The sequence below is a fragment of the Haliotis asinina genome, chromosome 8 (genome assembly GCF_037392515.1).
Source record: "Haliotis asinina isolate JCU_RB_2024 chromosome 8, JCU_Hal_asi_v2, whole genome shotgun sequence".
Lineage (NCBI taxonomy): Eukaryota > Metazoa > Mollusca > Gastropoda > Lepetellida > Haliotidae > Haliotis > Haliotis asinina.
Genome location: NC_090287.1, coordinates 1,849,423 through 1,874,565, shown reverse-complemented (window position 1 = coordinate 1,874,565; position 25,143 = coordinate 1,849,423). Strand labels below are relative to the sequence as shown.

The following is a 25,143-nucleotide window of genomic DNA, read 5'->3' as shown; positions in this document are numbered from 1 at the left end:
CACATTATCATTTAGTGTATTCGTCTTATAATTCTACAAGATGAAAGTGATATCGAATAATGACACAAATATGTTGGAACTTTTGCGTTGGATAAAAATGATGCTATATTGGACGATATTACTGATTTTAATAGTGTCATTGCTTATGTTCCCGTATGGAAGGGCAATGTGAGATTTGCAATCGGTCTATCCACCTATATAAATTTGTATACAGCCGCAGAACAACCTTTCAGATTTCCACATAGCTAATCATAAAGGACAATGCAATATCTTGTCTTTTTATCGCAATGTCAAACCAACAATTGTACAGATGGTAAGGCGCTGTCCTACATTTAAGTGTGTGTGTGTGTGTGAGTGTGTGTGTGTGTGCGTGTGTATGTGTGCGTGTGTGTATGTGTGCGTGCAGAGAACAGCACCTCGACTACTCGACTTGATTCACATGAGTGTTGATAAAGATGGTCAATCACAGAATGACTTCAAGTTGTATAACTAACTTATGAACACCACTTAAGCGTCTGTAGTATTTTATTGCCACGTTTCAGTGCAGATGCTGATCACCTTGCATCACTAACTGTTACACTACGTGTTGACTTTGTGGAGTTTTATATAATCTTGTTCACTTCCTTGATTTGTTGGTGCAATGAAGCAACGTCGTGTAGAGGTACAGTTGAAGAAAGTGTCAATTACACATGATGAAAGAATCATCCACAGTAACAGAAACTGGTTAATAATTCCAAGCATTAAGTAGTTCCTGAAACTGAAATCGCGGACATGAACAGTGTTGATTCGACATCGTTACAACCCAAGTGTACCGCTCAGCGTTGTAGTCTCTGAAGTTCACAGCGAAGTTTCCATACAGTGTATTGTCCGGTAATGCCTTTGTGCTGTGTTGGGGGACAGAAGACGGCGGTGTTCCTGCCCGGCTGCCCTCTCCCCGTGTGGGTGTCGGGACGGGTCTGCATCGTTTACCCTTTGCATCTGTAGGGCTTCCTCGTACCGAGGCGGTGGAGGCTCATCGTCCCCCGTCCCCGAGGTTTGCATATCATCAGTGTTGATCTGATCAACATTGTACACCAAAGGATTGTCATAAGAGTGACTATGTGGTAATGGTCTAACAGTCCTGCTGTGATCTGCGGTCACAGGGCTTGTTGGTCGTCTGTCTGCATTAACAGAATTATTGGTCACGTGATGTGGACTGTCCTGGACGAATGAGGGATTGTCGTTAAGACCACCTCGGCAACTAAACCTTGACACTGAGACGGAAGACGCAGATGGTCGCATGGTAATGATGTGATCATCGGGTGTTTCTGGGGTGGGTGGAAGTACTGAGTTACGCATAGCAGGAGCAAATGTGATTGAACTTGTAGGACGCTTTCGCCTCTTTCTTCTCCGTCTCCGTCGATTGGAGCCGGAATTGTTGATGTCATCGTCCTCATTTCCGGACAGATTATCGTCTTCACGACTAGCCACTCGTGTATTTCCGTTAATCGCCGTACAGCTGTTGTATCTCCGAACGTTCGACAGGACATCACGAGAAAAAAAAGCACGAATGAAGCCACTACTCCTTGAAGGCGGTAATGCGGAGAACGTTAAACTCCTTGGCGTCGCTGAGCCTGACGAACTGATATTTCCATTTGCATCGGATGTGAACCTTTGTAAAGACGGCTCAAGAAGCATTGCTTCCGAATAGCTGGGCACAATAGCGTTGTTATTACGTATATTCATCTCTAGGTCTGTGCTGTTCATTGTGCTCACTCTTGATATCGGGTTTGGCTGATTAACTAAATTAGTCCCAAACAACTTGTGAACATGATAATGTAAATGGGCTGTTTTGTATTCAATAATCACACGCAAGGGCCAAGAAAGAAGAAGAAAGGATCCCAGCCAGAATATCACATGGGACACATACCAAGGCAGATTATCAGGGTCAGCGAATGCAATCATGTATTCTTTGAAGTTGACATTGAGTAGATCCATTCCTTCCCTTCCTTCCATATAGTCATCTCTGGATTCGTACTCCTGAAAGAACTGCGCTCTCTGATCTTCAAACTCACACTCAGATTCTATAGTTGAAAAAGAGAATCCTTTTGTGAATCGGATCTTTGTGGCTGGGTATTCCTCTAACCCAACCAGCGACTTTGATATATCCTTCACTCCACAATGGGTGAAATTAAACGCAGACCCTGCGGTACACGAATTCACTCTTTCATAATAAACCTGCGTGGACGTAAAGGCATCCCCGTTGCGATATCTCGTTACTTGTCGCGTCCTCCTCACGTAGTGGTAACATATAGCCTTCCACCATATAATGGGAATGGCATCTTTCATTTGCAGGACCTTATCGTACACAGAATTTATATCCACCTTGTACTGGAGTTCTATCCGCGTATGGCTGTGCCAACACTCCACCAGGTAAACCAAGTACAACATAATGACGAAGGCCACGGGGATGTAGATGTAACCGTCGTTGCAGGGGCTGGTTCTGTCGATGTGGCTCCGGCTGAAGGAGTAGTACTCCTGTATGACTCGCTTGACTACAGCCAGTCTACACCAAGCAATGGCGGACAGACACCCGTAGATGAGAAGGGTCAGAATGAGACATTTCCAGTGGGCATCCCGGCGGAGGGATCCACAGAAAGACTGCTTGATCGGTCTTTGCTGGAAAGAGAAGACACACATGATCAACCAAGACAGGAAAATAACAACCCACACAAATATAGCTTCAGATCAATGTCTTACTACACAAAGCATGCTCATTTAGTATAACATCCCTCCATTCTCATAAGCTTTGGAACAGGCATAAAACTTCACTGATCACTGGTCGTGATTAACAGGTACATTTGCTAATACTAAGAGCCTTCCTGAATTACCACTATGAGGCACATGTATTGCTAAAGCAGACTAAAATTGTATACAGTTTCTTAGCTGTTCTGTCGTTTTGTGTACGCTACTGTCTGATATTTGCCAACCCTGATATTGTATCCTGGACTGTTTCTCTACGTGAAGCTATGGTCAACCACGGTCAACCTCCTTGTCAGGTCGTGTTGTTAGCAGAGCTTAAAGCGCTTAAAATCGAGAAAATAATGTAGAATTACGGATGGGCTGTCGAGAAAGAATTCAATATCTATTTTGAGAAACTTCTAACATTTTTCACTAGGGACAGATAAGCCGCTACACGGTGTTGCGAGCTTGTGTCTCTATACCCAGCCATATTAACAATGAATTCGGCCGATCCGCGTACATGGCACTGATCTAACGTGAGATTTAAAAATCGGCGTGGACTGGACTAGCCTCATGATATTGTGAAAAATGCCAAATCTAGAAGCACATAAACTTCCGGGCAAACGAAATGAACTTGAAATCGGGATGTGAAAGACATTATAAACGTTTTCGAAACGTTACTGTGCTGAAAATGTCATGAAGTTAATAAGAAACAGCAGGAACATAATATTGACATGTTAGCCATTTGTAACACATCACCATCGCATGACCATCATGTGTTTGTTTCACCCAAACCTGATCCTATTCCACCTGATTTCTCGGCGTGGGACACCGGAAATGGGCTTCACACATTGTACCCATATAAGAAATGGAACCCGTGTCTTCGACGTGACTAGCTAATGCTTTCACCATTACGCTACCCCACCGCCCACACGACAGTCTAGAGATGTTACCCCTTTGGGTAATACATGTGAGGTATACACACGGGAAGAGTAGCAGCTCCTGTAAGGGACAATCACACAGAGATGGTGGCATCTCGAGATCCATGCGGTGTCTCATGGTTTTGGGATCATTACGCATGTCTTACAAACGGAGGCTTATGCCTTGCCTGTAATGTCTCAATATCTAGGAAACGTATTGCCTCCATGTCTTCTGACATGTCGCATAACATGTCATTTGTTCTTATAAAATCAATCTTCATGAAATAGATTTAAGAACGTCCTTGCCTTGGTTTCAACAATGAAGTAATCACGGTTTGGCGGTAGCGTCATAGCGGCCTTTCAAGGCGTATTTCCACATCAAAGACTAAAACCTGTTATCGCCTCATCAAATCTATCAAATTACCAGCAATCGTGTCTGCGACAATAGATAACTTCTATCGAAGCATCAGAAAGTCTTTTATAAGGCTACTCAAGTCTCGAAAGAATAAAATTTACCTAAATCAAACCCGACCCTGGAGCATGGCTTTCTTCATTGTATGACATCGCCTTCAAAGCTCAGTCCCAAGACCGCCGACACGAACAGGGGCTGATTTCGTAATGGCAATTCAATAAATAGAAATGAGGAACAACTTTAAGGCTGCTTTATTGCCGAGAAGTGATGAAAATAATCAATGTCCATCTTTGATACCGATGCTTATGATTTACGAGCTGAACGCTTCTTTCCTTCTCATTCCAAAGGAATCTGATCAGTTGGCTAAAACAAACGTCGACGCATGTCTAAAAGTTGTGCAAACGTCAAATAATGATCTTATTGTTTCTTCATCCTTGGCTCAGGTCGCTAGGAGAGCTCTTCAATTAAGCTAACAGCTTGTTTTTTAGCTCAGTTCTTGCAAGTTATGTATTACGAAAGCTAATTCCTGTCCTACTTTGAACTCATTATAAAGATGTCTTGCCGGTGGAAATTTCTGATAATTCGATTGACTAATTTATGTAATAAAACTTTTAAAAGGCAGTAATTCAATTTCAAACAATGACAAGTACAACTTAAGGACAAATATTCTGGATGTACATGACTGCGACTATTCCCAAGACAGTTAAATGACGTCATTGAAAAGCCAAACTTCATAACTTTTTAAAGCAGTCTTATAACATGTAAAAGGTAAAGTAAACTGCGTCACTTTACACTCGACATTTTGACATTTACGCAAGTTAATTCAGGAGCGTGTATCTTTGTAATTTAATACCCATTTTTATTGACAAATGACACAACTGTGAAGAACCTAGGACGTAGAAATGGGTATTTACTTACATGTTGGAAACGACCCGCGTTCAGGCCTGTCGGTAATGTCATTCAAATGTGGGCAGCGTCGCTCATTCTTATGAACCCCGTGAAGATCCGGGGTAGAATTGGTATTCTGGAATCCATGTATGTTGTAGAAGCGACTAATGGGATCGGGTGATTAGACTCGCTGACTCGGTTGTCACATGTCATCGTATCCCAACTGCTGAGATCGATGCTCATGGTGTTAGTCAATGGATTGCCTTGTCCAGACTCAATTACAAACAGACTGCGTCATATAGCGGAGTTCGGCATTAAACAACGAACAAACAAATCTCACGTGTGTCGTTCTCACCTGGCGTAAAATGATCGTCCTAAAGATACCTGAAGATATTGTCGGTTATCTTAAACTACAGATAGTCTTGATCTCATCTGACCTGTAGATAGTGTCGTTTACTTCAGTTAGGCTTGTTCACAGTTCGTGTATGAGGAGAGCTGTTTACAACCTACGTTAGGAGATGATGAAAGCCGAGAGAGACGGGTGTACACAAATGACATATAGGTAGAAACGTTCATAAACCTAGTATATCCGTCCAGAGGTCAGAGCCGTACAAATCTTGCCGTTAGAGATCTTATATCTGAACAAGTCTTCGTAATGTGTAGAAGCGTGTTTGTATAACGTGCATAGCTGCTTTTATCTTAAAGATATTGACACAAAAAACACCTGATGGTTGATTAATGAAAACTGTATCGAGTGTGACAGGGGAAAACGGACACCTATGACTAACCGTCAGGAATCACGTTTTAACAAATGAACAAGGCTCACCAACGCAAATCAAAGAACATGAAAACTGAATCTCGGGTTCGGGAAAAAACTAACCGATCAAAACATTTTTAACAAACGTTGTTAGATCTGCGACAAATTACTGAGTCCTGATTGTAAGAACCATGTGACGGAATATAATTCGCCCACGAGGGAAGTAATTCGCCGATTTGATTTTGCAGAAATTGATTGAAATAGGAAAAAAACCCTTTCGTTACCACGCCATAAAATGCCAATGTTGTGAAAGTAAATCATGACCTCTAATTCTGAACTGATGACATTACAGTCTGAAATAGACATAAAATAGCCAATGTCATTAGCCCTCTATCTTCCCACAGAACCGGAAACGCTTTCAAAGAACTCTTTCTCCCTTTCATTTTTGCTTTCCAACTGGTTTGCTTAGGTATATTGATTAGGCGCACGCTGTTAGCAGTCATCGAACGGTAAACGACATTTCATGTTTGTGAACACATAGCTCGGAAAAAGGTTTCTAAATTAACCAACAAATTTTGCATCAATTTGGTTAAAAGGTAAGACAAGGACGTGCTTGTGTCTTTTTTACAAGAAAATATCCACCTACTTCAGAAACAGTATTGATCCTTGCTTGCAATTGCGTACCCCGATTCATACGATCGGCATTCACTAAACGGCGACAAATATGTTTTTAAGGTGAATCAAATGCTCACGAAGCCGTGTACCTGATGTTTGTTTTTAATGGCAATGACGTATATCTAGTACAATTTTGAATTGTCATGTAAAGCTACCTGCAAATAAACATCAAAGGTCTTCATATAGTTATTCGATTTCATTACCCGTTAATCTACCCATAGATGTAAAGTGTTCTAACACAATATTCCCATGAATATGAGCATCAACGGTATCATTGAATTTGGCTTAAAATAAATTTACTGAAAACTTACTGTCACGGGTGTGTGACATTTATCAAGCAGTCTAGGGGAAATCAGTTTCTTGGGTTGACTTGGTCTCCCTGGAATTTAATTACTGCCGATGAGGAACTAATGCAAGCAGTGTGTGGTCTTCACAACCTGCACAACCAGCCTTGGAGAAGTGGGTCATGGAAAAAAGTACATCTCCAGCAAATTAGTCTTCCTACCAGACTAATTTCGAATGATGGCAGGATGAATAATCATTCAAATAATCCCACACACCCAGTATGAAAGGAAGTAATTAATGGGCCGGTCAGTGCTTGTTGGAACCGTTTGTTTAGTTAGGTGCTAGCACGACCAAAAGTTTGTCATTACCGTCAACGAATTCCCTTGAAGTGACGCTTGAACCTTGGACTATCGTAACTTGAGACACTCATTCCCAGGATGTATAACTGGTTCATCTCCCAGAGGGACGGTTTATAACACCGCCGTTAATAAATGTTAGAAATATGACACCACTTGTCTTTAAATCAGTTGCAGTTTCGGGCCAATTCTTTCCAGACCCAGGCTCGATATCCGAGTTATAGCTTTTCTGTGGTCGCGTAATGTATAATAGCCCAGTGGAATCGGCAACAGAAGTGCTCTTTATGAAGTTAATGCTATCAATATATTTACGTATTATCACTGTTCAAAGACTCGGTGGAATTGGGAATGTCCATAATCAATAACAGTTTTCACCATGTCTTAGGTTTCAAAGAATTGGTCAGCTTATTGGGGGTTTAATGAGGTTAAATGAGGTTTCATTGTTTGATCGTTGGATTAGAACAAACGGTGGAGTCGGAAATATAATCGTATTGACTGAAAGCGTAAATATGTCAGAGCGGATGAAGAACTCGGTTGAGCTAACTGTTGGGTCGTGTGGCATCGTACAGAATACACCATGTCAGTTACATATCTCTTATATGGAATACAGTGATGTGTTCAAATCTTTATCTATATCAACATGAGACCCGTGAAGGTCCCGGGGTAGAATAGGCCTTCAGCAACCCATGCTTGCCATAAAAGGCGACTCTGCTTGTCGTAAGAGGCGACTAACGGGATCGGGTGGTCAGGCTCGCTGACTTGGTTGACACATGTCATCGGTTCCCAATTGCGCAGATCGATGCTCATGTTGTTGATCACTGGATAGTCTGGTCCAGACTCGATTATTTACAGACCGCCGCCATATAGCTGGAATATTGCTGAGTGCGGCGTAAAACTAAACTCACTCACTCACTCACTCACTCACTTTATCAACATGAACAAATTATAAGTTTCTTCAAGCAGATATACTACGGTGTAACCGTTAATCTTTAGCATTTACAGAGGTAAAAATGCCCCAAAGGCTTCAAAGCATCTTTTTTCACAGAACTTCGCTTCAACACGGCTCAGTGTTTAGGACTTTGCTTCAAGATTTACTTTCCCTTCTTGAAGCTATTTAGGGTACAGTTATTATTTATCTGAAAACGGGAGAAAAATAATTGTTCTGAAGAGAATGTTGGTTACATTAGTTCATAATTTTGATATGTGAAAAACAATAGCCAAAACACACCTTTTCAAGAAACATGAATATCGCATCAAAACGCAACCGTCACGTCATTTTGAGTTTTTTGCATGTGCAGGGTCGTGTATATGCGCTTTGGACGGCAAGTTGTAGGGTCGAAAAATAGAGTGTGGGTCTGCACTGTTGTGAATTAAGACAAATAGTTGCCATATTCGGGCATTGTTCATAGTTCGAAACAGTTGTGTAAATTCAGATAACTTATCTAGTTTACTTAGTTTGGTGGACAGTCATTAAAGGTGTCAATATTTAGTTTGGTGGACGGAGTGGAAAAAGGTGTCAATTTTAAGTTTGGTGATCGGAGTGGCAATAACATTGTTTGGTTACCATTTAGTTGAGCACATTTCTTTTTATCATATTTAGTACTTACAAAATTTGTTTAACAATTCCACTGCGCAACAATAATATTAATTTCTTAGTTTTTGCGAAATATTGTATTTTCCGATATATCCAAGACACTGGATACGTATGACGAACATCCCTGCCATAAGATAGTATTGTGACCAGCAGACTGTTGCCGTGCCTGAGGCGTACTTCTCTAACTTCATGGATGCTACCTTCTGTAACACAGGCACACAACATTCTCGAGCATATGCTCAGCCCTTTATAGGGTGAATGTAATCTAGGACGCGAACAAATTGTTTCATGTAACCAATCGGTGCTAATTACCCACTTCCGCCCTTTTATCCTTTGCTACCTGTGAAAGGCAGGGTTAGAGTAAAGACATTTAGTTACCCATACTTGTCCTAAGAGGTGACTAACGGGCTCGCTGACTTGGTTGGATATTGGATATTGCGTAGATCGATGGACCATTGCTGAATGCGGCGTAAAACTAAATCGCTCGCTCCTTCTTGTCCTTTGCCAACTAGGTGCTTATTACCTGTCAGCTGTAGTTTATGCCTAGATTTACTCAGACCTTCCACCCCTTTGCTGCCATGATCACTCATTTACCTACTGGGTACCTTTGTCAAATACCCTCCTTTGTCACTTTTGCTTATCAAGCACATATTAAAATCTGAGCTTTCAAACTTTAAATAGCAAGACACGTAGTGTTCCTTATAATACTGAACCTGCCATCCATTGATACTTCTTTCTAACATATATTAAACCTCGTCTCAACTATACACAACCGCAGGACCTGTTAAACGCTCATATTCATGTGTGTTGCTGCAGAACATATATGGTATAGACCTGTAACTGCAGCAAGTCTGCGCTGTCCTCAGTAGAGTACATATATCCTAAGTATTTGGCCAGCGAGACCCGTTTGGTAGGCCTTAACTATTTCCAATCCGCAACAGACCTCCCATTTCATCCCAGTTAAAGGCCTCATATAACCACTGTCCGAAAGTAGTTTATGATTCATGAACTGAAATAAAGCTTATATTGTGGGCGTTGTGCCTAGCACTATAGGCTGGACGGGCTGATGAATGATACCTGCCACGGCACCACTTACAATACTCTGCAACAACGCCTATTCTTACACACTTGCTTCTGAATTAAAGAGATGGAAGAAGCTTTCTGAAGGGGGATTCCTAATGCGTCTTGGTGATGAATTGTATCAGACATACAAACCGTATTATGGAAATGTTTGGCACCCTGCTTCCACTTGACGTATTGAAAGAACAATCGGGGTTCTGGAAAGAAGGCTGCATTAGCCAGGCACTAAAAGTGGCGGACACATTACATAGAGTAGAAGCATTGATGGTGGGTGTTATCCCTCATCCATATTTGAACCGCGGTTCACAGCAAATATCGTATGTTATTTGTATATGTTTCCTAATAGCCACCAGTCATACAATTCGGTTTGCTGTTTCAACTAATTAACTATGTTTTGAAGGTGAGAGGTAACTCCCAGTCTTGGAGCAGCCATGTTCCATATGTACAAAACAGTGACAACCATTAAAAATGATTTATGAATAACTGGAGATCGCGACCTTTCATTTTCATGTCCATCGCTTAAAGCATAACTTCTTAACTGACAGGCTTAGAAATGAAAACTCAGTATATAAAATGCTTGACTTGTAACCTGCTATATGGCATATAGCATCTCCATGGGAATCAGCTGCACTTGCCGTCTCATTTCTAATTCTTTCTCGCGGTAAATGTGGATCCATTTCAGTCATTCTTCTCGCATAATGTACATTAGGGCAGACAGTGGCCGTTCGGTCAACGGAAAATCATGAGAGCTACCTGACCCCAATGTGGAGTCAACATCCAACTAAAACGTAATGTCGGCAAAAAGGCAAACTGAAGGGTAATTGCCGAAAGAAAGTCATACATGTATTCATTCTTGTGGATGAAACGGCCCAAGCATCGCCCTTCTGCTTTATTCATGAGCACAACAAAAAGCAGATCACATAATCACAACGGACCATTACGACAAGAAACCAGTGGAGCAGCAGTGGTTTCACACACATTCTCCGAGCTGAGATGCATCCAGAAATACCGTTGTTTCCTGAGGTTAATTACCATCTGTTTCATCCTGAGGCAAACCATTCCTATTTCATGTAAGATCCTAATCTGTTTTTACGGAATTTTCTACCCTCAAATCTGCAATTAACCGTCCTCTGTTATGTATACATGTTTTCTGTAATCCCACGCCAAGACATCCATTGTTAATCTCTACTTTATCTGCGTCATTGTGCTTGAACCTAGCAATGCATAATGTTTGACTTGAGACAAGTAACATGATTTGCGACCCTGCACGACGTGTCTTCACCTCTTGTGAAGTGAGAGTGTCATTATTATCAAGGGGACATTGTCACTCATTGTCTAAGTTTTACCCTATATTGTGGTGGGCCCCAGCTAAGGTTACCGTTGAATCTAAACCTTGAGCGGTCATTACTATATTCGTAGAGGAGACCTGGATTTGTATTTTAAATAGATGCTAACGTGACAATTTTACATACACATAATGGGCAAGCAAATACCGCACTCCAAATAACCAGCTGGCTGAACAAGACCTTGGCTTGAAGCTGCTATGACAAATAGCAATGGCGAATAGTAAGAGTTCCCAAATTTAACAGATTCCATTCAATAACTTTAATAAGGTATAGAAAGGTCATTTGTTTAATCTGTTGTGAGTGAGTTGATATTGATTCTACCACTGTTGCGAAACAAAAGCATGCATGCAAGTATGTTATCGACAATAAAGTCACCGTTAATCAGTTCCCCCGACGAGTTTCCATGGTTTATACACACACGCAGTTACATAACCGTACAGCAGCTTAATGTGAGAGACAAGTGAACTAATAGCGTCCAGACCATGACGCCACAGGACGGTCTTTGCGTAGGATTCATCCATCGCTCGTTGACATCAAACACATGAGTTTGTCACAACAAACGAGGACCGTCAAAAGTAAACTTAAGGGCAATGAGAAAAATGTTGTGAGTGTACGAAGGACAAGCTAAAAACGAACATCGTTGACAATGACTGATTCCCCTTACGGACACCCATAGAATCTTCCATGGATAATGTCAAAATGATGGAATAGATGATGGCGTGATAAAACGAACTCAGATTTTCTCCAAAGAAGGGGCAATAGGCGTAATGAAGAATGACACGAAGTCTTCAATTTACACACTGAAATCTAAATTGATTGTTTCCAAGTATTGTACACTTTAATGACGGACGCTGGAGAGGGGTTATTGGAACACGTGAGAGCGAACAGAGTCCGTTTCAATTGAATCAGAGTCAGAGAATTTCGACTCTGGGTCCTTCTTACGTGATATGTATTGGGTTAGTTGTTAGTACTGGACCTCTGGTTAATCTCTTAGACTTGAGCGAACGCGTAGTTAACAATACCCGTCTAGACCTTTCGTATAGGATTCTTTCCAGGGCATTACTCTGAGCCTCTGTCTAAGTATACAGTGACGCGTTGACATGCATTATGTGTGAAACCTGCCAATGAAGGGGGACGTGATTGACTGGACATGTCACCTTGATGACTATCCTGCACAAGATAGTCAAGTGAGTTTCCCAAAGGAATTAAAATTTCGGAAAGAAATGCGGTTTGGTCGTACTGCCTGTTCCTCCAAGAGCTCACAACGCCTCAGTTTCATTGGTCCGTACTAGCGACTGTTTATTGAGTTTTTCATGCTAAGAGATTTATTTAAACCGCTATTCCCGTGGGTCCCCAAATTAGCATTTTCTTTGTTAGGTCAGGGTGACACTGCCACAAGTAAACATTTATTGGATAATACAGTTTCTAGGAACACCCAAACAGTCTGTGGCAATGTCGCCCAATGACAAGGAGACATAATCTCACAGAAAACGTTTCTTGACGGTGTTTGGTTACTTTAAAAGTACAATCGTTTTCTAATTTGGCATGATGCATTATAATTGTTCACCCTTGTCTACATGATGCTACGCTGTGACAGCCACACACCTTACCCACCCTTGTCTACATGATGCTACACTGTGACAGCCACACGCCTTACCCACCCTTGTCTACATGATGCTACACTCTGACAGCCACACGCCTTACCCACCCTTGTCTACATGATGCTACGCTGTGACAGCCACACGCCTTACCCACCCTTGTCTGCATGATGCTACGCTGTGACAGCCACACACCTTACACACCCTTGTCTACATGATGCTACACTGTGACAGCCACACACCTTACACACCCTTGTCTACAATGATGCTACACTGTGACAACCACACACCTTACACACCCTTGTCTACATGATGCTACGCTGTGACAGCCACACACCTTTCCCACCCTTGTCTACATGATGCTACGCTGTGACAGCCACACACCTTACCCACCCTTGTCTACATGATGCTACGCTGTGACAGCCACACACCTTACCCACCCTTGTCTACAATGATGCTACGCTGTGACAGCCACACACCTTACCCACCCTTGTCTACATGATGCTACGCTGTGACAGCCACACACCTTACACACCCTTGTCTACATGATGCTACGCTGTGACAGCCACACGCCTTACACACCCTTGTCTACATGATGCTACACTGTGACAGCCACACACCTTACCCATCCTTGTCTACATGATGCTACGCTGCTGACAGCCACACACCTTACACACCCTTGTCTACATGATGCTACACTGTGACAGCCACACACCTTACCCATCCTTGTCTACATGATGCTACGCTGTGACAACCACACACCTTACACACCCTTGTCTACATGATGCTACGCTGTGACAGCCACACACCTTACCCATCCTTGACTACATGATGCTACACTGTGACAGCCACACGCCTTACCCACCCTTGTCTACATGATGCTACGCTGTGACAACCACACACCTTACACACCCTTGTCTACATGATGCTACGCTGTGACAGCCACACACCTTACCCACCCTTGTCTACATGATGCTACACTGTGACAGCCACACACCTTACCCACCCTTGTCTACATGATGCTACACTGTGACAGACACACACCTTACCCACCCTTGTCTACAATGATGCTACGCTGTGACAACCACAAACCTTAAACACCCTTGTCTACATGATGCTACGCTGTGACAGCCACACACCTTACCCACCCTTGTCTACATGATGCTACACTGTGACAGCCACACGCCTCACCCACCCTTGTCTACAATGATGCTACGCTGTGACAGCCACACACATTACACACCCTTGTCTACATGATGCTACGCTGTGACAGCCACACGCCTTACCCATCCTTGTCTACATGATGCTACACTGTGACAGTTACACACCTTACCCACCCTTGTCTACATGATGCTACGCTGTGACAGCCACACACCTTACCCACCCTTGTCTACATGATGCTACGCTGTGACAGCCACACACCTTACACACCCTTGTCTACATGATGCTACACTGTGACAGCCACACGCCTTACCCACCCTTGTCTACATGATGCTACACTGTGACAACCACACACCTTACACACCCTTGTCTACATGATGCTACGCTGTGACAGCCACACACCCTACCCACCCTTGTCTACATGATGCTACACTGTGAGAGCCACACACCTTACCCACCCTTGTCTACATGATGCTACACTGTGACAGCCACACGCCTTACCCACCCTTGTCTACATGATGCTACGCTGTGACAGCCACACACCTTACCCACCCTTGTCTACATGATGCTACGCTGTGACAACCACACACCTTACACACCCTTGTCTACATGATGCTACACTGTGACAGCCACACACCTTACACACCCTTGTCTACATGATGCTACGCTGTGACAGCCACACACCTTACCCACCCTTGTCTACATGATGCTACGCTGTGACAACCACACACCTTACCCACCCTTGTCTACATGATGCTACGCTGTGACAACCACACACCTTACACACCTTTGTCTACATGATGCTACGCTGTGACAGCCACACACCTTACACACCCTTGTCTACATGATGCTACGCTGTGACAACCACACACCTTACACACCCTTGTCTACATGATGCTACGCTGTGACAACCACACACCTTACCCACCCTTGTCTACATGATGCTACGCTGTGACAACCACACACCTTACACACCTTTGTCTACATGATGCTACGCTGTGACAACCACACACCTTACCCACCCTTGTCTACATGATGCTACGCTGTCAGAGCCACACACCTTACCCACCCTTGTCTACATGATGCTACGCTGTGACAGCCACACACCTTACTCACCCTTGTCTACATGACGCTACACTGTGACAGCCACACACCTTACCCACCCTTGTCTACATGATGCTACGCTGTGACAGCCACACACCTTACCCACCCTTGTCTACATGATGCTACGCTGTGACAACCACACACCTTGCCCACCCTTGTCTACATGATGCTACGCTGTGACAACCACACACCTTACCCACCCTTGTCTACATGATGCTACGCTGTGACAGCCACACACCTTACCCACCCTTGTCTACATGATGCTACGCTGTGACAGCCACACACCTTATCCACCCTTGTCTAGATGATGCTACGCTGTGACAGCCACACACCTTACCCACCCTTGTCTACATGATGCTACGCTGTGACAACCACACACCTTACACACCCTTGTCTACATGATGCTACGCTGTGACAACCACACACCTTACCCACCCTTGTCTACATGATGCTACGCTGTCAAAGCCACACACCTTACCCACCCTTGTCTACATGATGCTACGCTGTGACAGCCACACACCTTACCCACCCTTGTCTACATGATGCTACACTGTGACAGCCACACACCTTACCCACCCTTGTCTACATGATGCTACGCTGTGACAACCACACACCTTACACACCCTTGTCTACATGATGCTACGTTGTGACAACCACACACCTTACACACCCTTGTCTATATGATGCTACGCTGTGACAACCACACACCTTACACACCCTTGTCTACATGATGCTACGCTGTGACAACCACACACCTTACACACCCTTAGCTACATGATGCTACGCTGTGACAGCCACACACCTTACCCACCCTTGTCTACATGATGCTACGCTGTGACAGCCACACGCCTTACCCACCCTTGTCTACATGATGCTACACTGTGACAGACACACGCCTTACCCACCCTTGTCTACAATGATGCTACGCTGTGACAACCACAAACCTTAAACACCCTTGTCTACATGATGCTACGCTGTGACAGCCACACACCTTACCCACCCATGTCTACATGATGCTACGCTGTGACAACCACACACCTTACACACCCTTGTCTTCATGATGCTACGCTGTGACAACCACACACCTTACCCATCCTTGTCTACATGATGCTACGCTGTGACAGCCACACACCTTACCCACCCTTGTCTACATGATGCTACGCTGTGACAGCCACACACCTTACCCACCCTTGTCTACATGATGCTACGCTGTGACAGCCACAAACCTTACACACCCTTGTCTACATGATGCTACGCTGTGACAACCACACACCTTACCCACCCTTGTCTACATGATGCTACGCTGTGACAGCCACAAACCTTACACACCCTTGTCTACATGATGCTACGCTGTGACAGCCACACACCTTACCCACCCTTGTCTACATGATGCTACGCTGTGACAGCCACACACCTTACCCACCCTTGTCTACATGATACCACACTGTGACAGCCACACACCTTACTCACCCTTGTCTACATGATGCTACGCTGTGACAGCCACACACCTTACCCACCCTTGTCTACATGATGCTACGCTGTGACAACCACACACCTTGCCCACCCTTGTCTACATGATGCTACGCTGTGACAACCACACACCTTGCACACCCTTGTCTACATGATGCTACGCTGTGACAACCACACACCTTACCCACCCTTGTCTACATGATGCTACGCTGTGACAACCACACACCTTACCCACCCTTGTCTACATGATGCTACCCTGTGACAGCCACACACCTTACCCACCCTTGTCTACATGATGCTACGCTGTGACAAACACACACCTTACCCACCCTTGTCTACATGATGCTACGCTGTGACAACCACACACCTTACCCACCCTTGTCTACATGATGCTACACTGTGACAGCCACACACCTTACCAACCCTTGTCTACATGATGCTACGCTGTGACAGCCACACACCTTACCCACCCTTGTCTACATGATGCTACGCTGTGACAACCACACACCTTACACACCCTTGTCTACATGATGGTACACTGTGACAGCCACACACCTTACCCACCCTTGTCTACATGATGCTACGCTGTGACAACCACACACCTTACCCACCCTTGTCTACATGATGCTACACTGTGACAGCCACACACCTTACACACCCTTGTCTACATGATGCTACGCTGTTACAGCCACACACCTTACACACCCTTGTCTACATGATGCTACGCTGTGACAACCAGACACCTTACACACCCTTGTCTACATGATGCTACACTGTGACAACCACACACCTTACACACCCTTGTCTACATGATGCTACGCTGTGACAACCACACACCTTACCCACCCTTGTCTACATGATGCTACGCTGTGACAACCACACACCTTACACACCCTTGTCTACATGATGCTACGCTGTGACAACCACACACCTTACACACCCTTGTCTACATGATGCTACGCTGTGACAACCACACACCTTACCCACCCTTGTCTACATGATGGTACACTGTGACAACCACACACCTTACCCACCCTTGTCTACATGATGCTACGCTGTGACAACCACACACCTTACCCACCCTTGTCTACATGATGCTACACTGTGACAGCCACAAACCTTACCCACCCTTGTCTACATGATGCTACGCTGTGACAGCCACACACCTTACACACCCTTGTCTACATGATGCTACGCTGTGACAACCAGACACCTTACACACCCTTGTCTACATGATGCTACGCTGTGACAGCCACACACCTTACACACCCTTGTCTACATGATGCTACGCTGTGACAGCCACACACCTTACACACCCTTGTCTACATGATGCTACACTGTGACAACCACACACCTTACACACCCTTGTCTACATGATGCTACGCTGTGACAACCACACACCTTACACACCCTTGTCTACATGATGCTACGCTGTGACAACCACACACCTTACACACCCTTGTCTACATGATGCTACGCTGTGACAACCACACACCTTACACACCCTTGTCTACATGATGCTACGCTGTGACAACCACACACCTTACCCACCCTTGTCTACATGATGCTACGCTGTGACAACCACACACCTTACACACCCTTAGCTACATGATGCTACGCTGTGACAGCCACACACCTTACCCACCCTTGTCTACATGATGCTACGCTGTGACAGCCACACACCTTACCCACCCTTGTCTACATGATGCTACGCTGTGACAACCACACACCGTACACACCCTTGTCTACATGATGCTACGCTGTGACAACCACACACCTTACCCACCCTTGTCTACATGATGCTAGGCTGTGACAGCCACACACCCTACACACCCTTGTCTACATGATGCTACGCTGTGACAACCACACACCTTACACACCCTTGTCTACATGATGCAACGCTGTGACAGCCACACACCTTACCCACCCTTGTCTACATGATGCTACGCTGTGACAACCACACACCTTACCCACCCTTGTCTACATGATGCTACGCTGTGACAGCCACACACCTTACCCACCCTCGTCTACATGATGCTACACTGTGACAGCCACACACCTTACACACCCTTGTCTACATGATGCTACACTGTGACAGCCACACGCCTTACCCATCCTTGTCTACATCATGCTACACTGTGACAGTTACACACCTTACCCACCCTTGTCTACATGATGCTACGCTGTGACAGCCACACACTTTACCCACCCTTGTCTACATGATGCTACGCTGTGACAACCACACACCTTACACACCCTTGTCTACATGATGCTACGCTGTCAGAGCCACACACCTTACCCACCCTTGTCTACATGATGCTACACTGTGACAGCAACACACTTTACCCACCCTTGTCTACATGATGCTACGCTGTGACAACCACACACCTTACACACCCTTGTCTATATGATGCTACGCTGTCAGAGCCACACGCCTTACCCACCCTTGTCTACATGATGCTACGCTGTGACAACCACACACCTTACACACCCTTGTCTACATGATGCTACACTGTGACAGCCACACACCTTACACACCCTTGTCTACATGATGCTACGCTGTGACAACCACACACCTTACCCACCCTTGTCTACATGATGCTACACTGTGACAACCACACACCTTACACACCCTTGTCTACATGATGCTACACTGTGACTGCCACACACCTAACCCACCCTTGTCTACATGATGCTACACTGTGACTGCCACACACCTTACACACCCTTGTCTACATGATGCTACACTGTGACTGCCACACACCTTACCCACCCTTGTCTACATGATGCTACACTGTGACTGCCACACACCTTTCACACCCTTGTCTACATGATGCTACACTGTGACTGCCACACACCTTACCCACCCTTGTCTACATGATGCTACACTGTGACTGCCACACACCTTACACACCCTTGTCTACATGATGCTACACTGTGACTGCCACACACCTTACACACCCTTGTCTACATGATGCTACACTGTGATTGCCACACACCTTACCCACCCTTGTCTACATGATGCTACACTGTGACTGCCACACACCTTACACACCCTTGTCTACATGATGCTACACTGTGACTGCCACACACCTTACCCACCCTTGTCTACATGATGCTACACTGTGACTGCCACACACCTTACACACCCTTGTCTACATGATGCTACACTGTGACTGCCACACACCTTACCCACCCTTGTCTACATGATGCTACACTGTGACTGCCACACACCTTTCACACCCTTGTCTACATGATGCTACACTGTGACAGCCACACACCTTACCCACCCTTGTCTACATGATGCTACACTGTGACTGCCACACACCTTACACACCCTTGTCTACATGATGCTACACTGTGACTGCCACACACCTTACACACCCTTGTCTACATGATGCTACACTGTGACTGCCACACACCTTACCCACCCTTGTCTACATGATGCTACGCTGTGACATCCACACACCTTACACACCCTTGTCTACATGATGCTACGCTGTGACAACCACACACCTTACACACCCTTGTCTACATGATGCTACGCTGTCAGAGCCACACACCTTACCCACCCTTGTCTACATGATGCTACACTGTGACAGCCACACACTTTACCCACCCTTGTCTACATGATGCTACGCTGTGACAACCACACACCTTACACACCCTTGTCTACATGATGCTACGCTGTCAGAGCCACACGCCTTACCCACCCTTGTCTACATGATGCTACGCTGTGAGAACCACACACCTTACACACCCTTGTCTACATGATGCTACACTGTGACAGCCACACACCTTACAGACCCTTGTCTACATGATGCTACGCTCTGACAACCACACACCTTACCCACCCTTGTCTACATGATGCTACACTGTGACAGCCACACACCTTACCCACCCTTGTCTACATGATGCTACACTGTGACTGCCACACACCTTACCCACCCTTGTCTACATGATGCTACGCTGTGACATCCACACACCTTACCCACCCTTGTCTACATGATGCTACACTGTGACTGCCACACACCTTACCCACCCTTGTCTACATGATGCTACGCTGTGACTGCCACACACCTTACACACCCTTGTCTACATGATGCTACACTGTGACTGCCACACACCTTACACACCCTTGTCTACATGATGCTACACTGTGACTGCCACACACCTTACCCACCCTTGTCTACATGATGCTACGCTGTGACTGCCACACACCTTTCACACCCTTGTCTACATGATGCTACACTGTGACTGCCACACACCTTACCCACCCTTGTCTACATGATGCTACGCTGTGACTGCCACACACCTTACACACCCTTGTCTACATGATGCTACACTGTGACTGCCACACACCTTACCCACCCTTGTCTACATGATGCTACACTGTGACTGCCACACACCTTACACACCCTTGTCTACATGATGCTACACTGTGACTGCCACACACCTTACCCACCCTTGTCTACATGATGCTACACTGTGACTGCCACACACCTTTCACACCCTTGTCTACATGATGCTACACTGTGACTGCCACACACCTTACCCACCCTTGTCTACATGATGCTACACTGTGACTGCCACACACCTTACCCACCCTTGTCTACATGATGCTACGCTGTGACATCCACACACCTTACACACCCTTGTCTACATGATGCTACGCTGTGACAACCACACACCTTACACACCCTTGTCTACATGATGCTACGCTGTCAGAGCCACACACCTTACCCACCCTTGTCTACATGATGCTACACTGTGACAGCCACACACTTTACCCACCCTTGTCTACATGATGCTACTCTGTGACAACCACACACCTTACACACCCTTGTCTACATGATGCTACGCTGTCAGAGCCACACGCCTTACCCACCCTTGTCTACATGATGCTACGCTGTGACAACCACACACCTTACACACCCTTGTCTACATGATGCTACACTGTGACAGCCACACACCTTACACACCCTTGTCTACATGATGCTACGCTGTGACAACCACACACCTTACCCACCCTTGTCTACATGATGCTACACTGTGACAGCCACACACCTTACACACCCTTGTCTACATGATGCTACACTGTGACTGCCACACACCTTACCCACCCTTGTCTACATGATGCTACACTGTGACTGCCACACACCTTACACACCCTTGTCTACATGATGCTACACTGTGACTGCCACACACCTTACCCACCCTTGTCTACATGATGCTACACTGTGACTGCCACACACCTTTCACACCCTTGTCTACATGATGCTACACTGTGACTGCCACACACCTTACCCACCCTTGTCTACATGATGCTACACTGTGACTGCCACACACCTTACACACCCTTGTCTACATGATGCTACACTGTGACTGCCACACACCTTACACACCCTTGTCTACATGATGCTACACTGTGACTGCCACACACCTTACCCACCCTTGTCTACATGATGCTACGCTGTGACATCCACACACCTTACACACCCTTGTCTACATGATGCTACGCTGTGACAACCACACACCTTACACACCCTTGTCTACATGATGCTACGCTGTGACAACCACACACCTTACCCACCCTTGTCTACATGATGCTACGCTGTGACATCCACACACCTTACACACCCTTGTCTACATGATGCTACGCTGTGACATCCACACACCTTACACACCCTTGTCTACATGATGCTACGCTGTGACAACCACACACCTTACACACCCTTGTCTACATGATGCTGCGCTGTGACAACCACACACCTTACACACCCTTGTCTACATGATGCTACGCTGTGACATCCACACACCTTACCCACCCTTGTCTACATGATGCTACTCTGTGACAGCCACACACCTTACCCACCCTTGTCTACATGATGCTGCGCTGTCAGAGCCACACACCTTACCCACCCTTGTCTACATGATGCTGCGCTCTGACAACCACACACCTTACCCACCCTTGTCTACATGATGCTACGCTGTGACAACCACACACCTTACACACCCTTGTCTACATGATGCTGCGCTGTGACAACCACACACCTTACCCACCCTTGTCTACATGATGCTACGCTGTGACATCCACACACCTTACACACCCTTGTCTACATGATGCTAGGCTGTGACTGCCACACACCTTACCCACCCTTGTCTACATGATGCTACACTGTGACTGCCACACACCTTACACACCCTTGTCTACATGATGCTACACTGTGACTGCCACACACCTTACACACCTTTGCCCAATAACCAGGCTGTCCTAAATGAGTTTGAATGATTCAGACATGTAATTTTAGCCGGTGGTAAAACACAAGTGCGCTCCATGGTCTGTAAGTGAAAGTTCATGCAGTTCATACTTGCGTGTGTGCCTGGAGCCTGATACTCATAAACATGGGACTCGTACAAGAAAGGCATAGAATATTTAGCTATCAGATGCCTTTGTTTCACCATAAATAATGTTTATTGCCACAGCGAGGTTCAAAACAACTTATTCACTCCGTGGTCATGTTGTAAACAGCAATGGCGCAGAACGAAGTTGCGAAACATGTTAATGGTCATCAAAACACAATCTGCGGTAGAGCGACACTCATAACACGCCACCTGTCGGTAGTTTACACATGACGTCACGTCACAAGACAGCCATATTTCGGTAGTGCATGTGCGGAATCAATACCAAACTGGAACATTATCAGGCCATGGAGACTAGATAGTAACAGAATAGCCACCAGCTGATGATGCACAACATCCGGATCTAACGTCAAAAGATTTAGTCGGCAATACCCCCCACGTCAGCGTCAGGCAGCGGTGGTTAAGCGTGTCTGGTAAACACTATGTGTACAGATACCGTTTCATCGGGTCAGCACTGATGCTTGTGCAAAGGTCTAAAGGTGTCAAGAAGAATGGTTCAGCGAACCTAACGTTACACGACGTCGTCAGATGCAAATGGAAGAGTAATGGTGGAAACGAGTGTGCATCATATCTCACGGGAGAACATAAAGAGTTTTTGATGACAATAAATTGAATGACGTATTATCGGCTGAGATCATGTTCTAAGTTTTGTGTAAATGCATGGAAGTAACGCCACATAGCAGCAGTGTTATTTCGATACACACGCTGCACATTCTGAAACACATGTTTTGAGGAAGCACAATGCTGTTGTGCTGTCATGAGGGGCTGCTTCTCCACAAATCTCGCCAACAGGTTAAGTTCGGATCAGATGGAGCGATGACGACGCCAGGGCCAGAATGCGAAACTTTGTTACATGGGACAATATTTTGTTGACATTAAAACAACATCCCCAGGTTTGATGTTTTCAATGCGCCATCAGTACCCTGCCTTCACCAACAAAGAAGGAGGTTACAGTCTATATCAAAACTGTTGTAACACTACGCCACTCCCCTCTCCTTTAGGGTGTCACAAATGTTATTTACTGTTAGTTTAATCAATGAAGTTGATTTGATGAAAAACATCATGAAAAATTTAACACCACTTTATACTAAGTACAGTTACTTGTTTTTCGACAGAGTCTGTATTATCATTTGCCTTTTGCACTCAACCGAATCTGTTAAGGCAGCTGGCTTTTTCCAATTACATTACAATCGTGCGGAAGCGACAAAACAATTTGGATAATCATAGCTAGAGGACGAATCTATTCTACAATTAGCATTATGTGATGAGCATGCCTTTTTTAGATTATACCTGATGTTAGAGATTATACCTGATGAAGCTTATCCTGCTCCATGGCTACAGAGTTACAGCTGACTGAACCCACTCACTCACTCACAACCAATTGTACATGTTCCAGATGATATATTCATATACACAACCTCTATCACGATGTCGGTTAAGAGAAATCGTTTAATGGACCAGGCACCAGTCAAAATACCTCGACTTGACAGGGTTGACGTCTCCGCTCATATATTTCCTGTCACAGCAATGGTTTCTGCCGCCACCTAGAGGTATGCGACACCAGTGCATGTCTGTGCGGCTGAGACCGGAATGTGGCCACAACATATCTATCACTATTCAGAGTTTGCTAATACCCAGAGGATACCCCTCTGAGGATCATAAACCTACTGTTATGGGGTCGTGGAGAGGCGCTCCTGAACATTACGCTCCTTACAATCTTCCTTTACAATGTTCCAGACGCTGCCTTATACTGATTGTAAGGAATGGTCCTGTATGGAACCTAGTGGAAGGAGGGGAGTGACCAACAATGGCCGCTTTCTGACTGGAGAAGTTCGACATTTTCTGGTAATAACTGATTTAGTTTCTTGATCAATTGAAACAATGGCGCCTAATTAAGGATCCCGGTCTTGTTAGGGTTTGGCATAATGACATCAGACGAAAGTGCCTCCGACAAATGAGCTTGATGACTGTTTGTGAGTTGTATACGCAATTACTAGGGCATGATAACTTGAGGGATGTGTGAACTGCACAGTAACACCCACTAGGAAGGGAGGTTGTCTTTCTCTGTGTCAGGAAGACGCATAGCCAAAGCAACCCTGTGTGTTGAAGCCCAAAACAGAAGTTTGAAATGTCCGGACTGGTTGATATCCCATCGTAGGTTCTAAGTACCAAACCATCATCCACTCATAAACAGCAAAAAATATCATCCACTCATAAACAGCAAAAAATATCCACTCATAAACAGCAAAACATCATCCACTCATAAACAGCAAAAAATATCATCCACTCATAAACAGCAAAACATCATCCACTCATAAACAGCAAAAATATCATCCACTCATAAACAGCAAAA

At 45.2% G+C, this 25,143-nt stretch overlaps 1 protein-coding gene across 2 annotated transcripts in view; it reads right to left on the bottom strand.

The window, feature by feature from the left end:
• Positions 1-262: 262 nt before the first annotated feature.
• LOC137294392 (transmembrane protein 151B-like) overlaps positions 263-25,143 on the bottom strand; it is a 64,729-nt gene continuing 39,848 nt past the window's right edge. Inside the window, exons 1-2 of one of the 2 annotated variants that reach the window (XM_067825394.1) lie at positions 4,972-5,312; positions 263-2,658 (exon numbers count right to left, since the gene is read on the bottom strand). In XM_067825394.1, coding sequence (XP_067681495.1) covers positions 838-2,658; positions 4,972-5,013 — 1,863 coding nt within the window. In that variant the 5' untranslated portion in view covers positions 5,014-5,312 and the 3' untranslated portion in view covers positions 263-837. Of the gene's footprint in view, positions 2,659-4,971; positions 5,313-25,143 lie in introns of those variants that run through there. The other variant, XM_067825395.1, reaches the window with a different exon arrangement.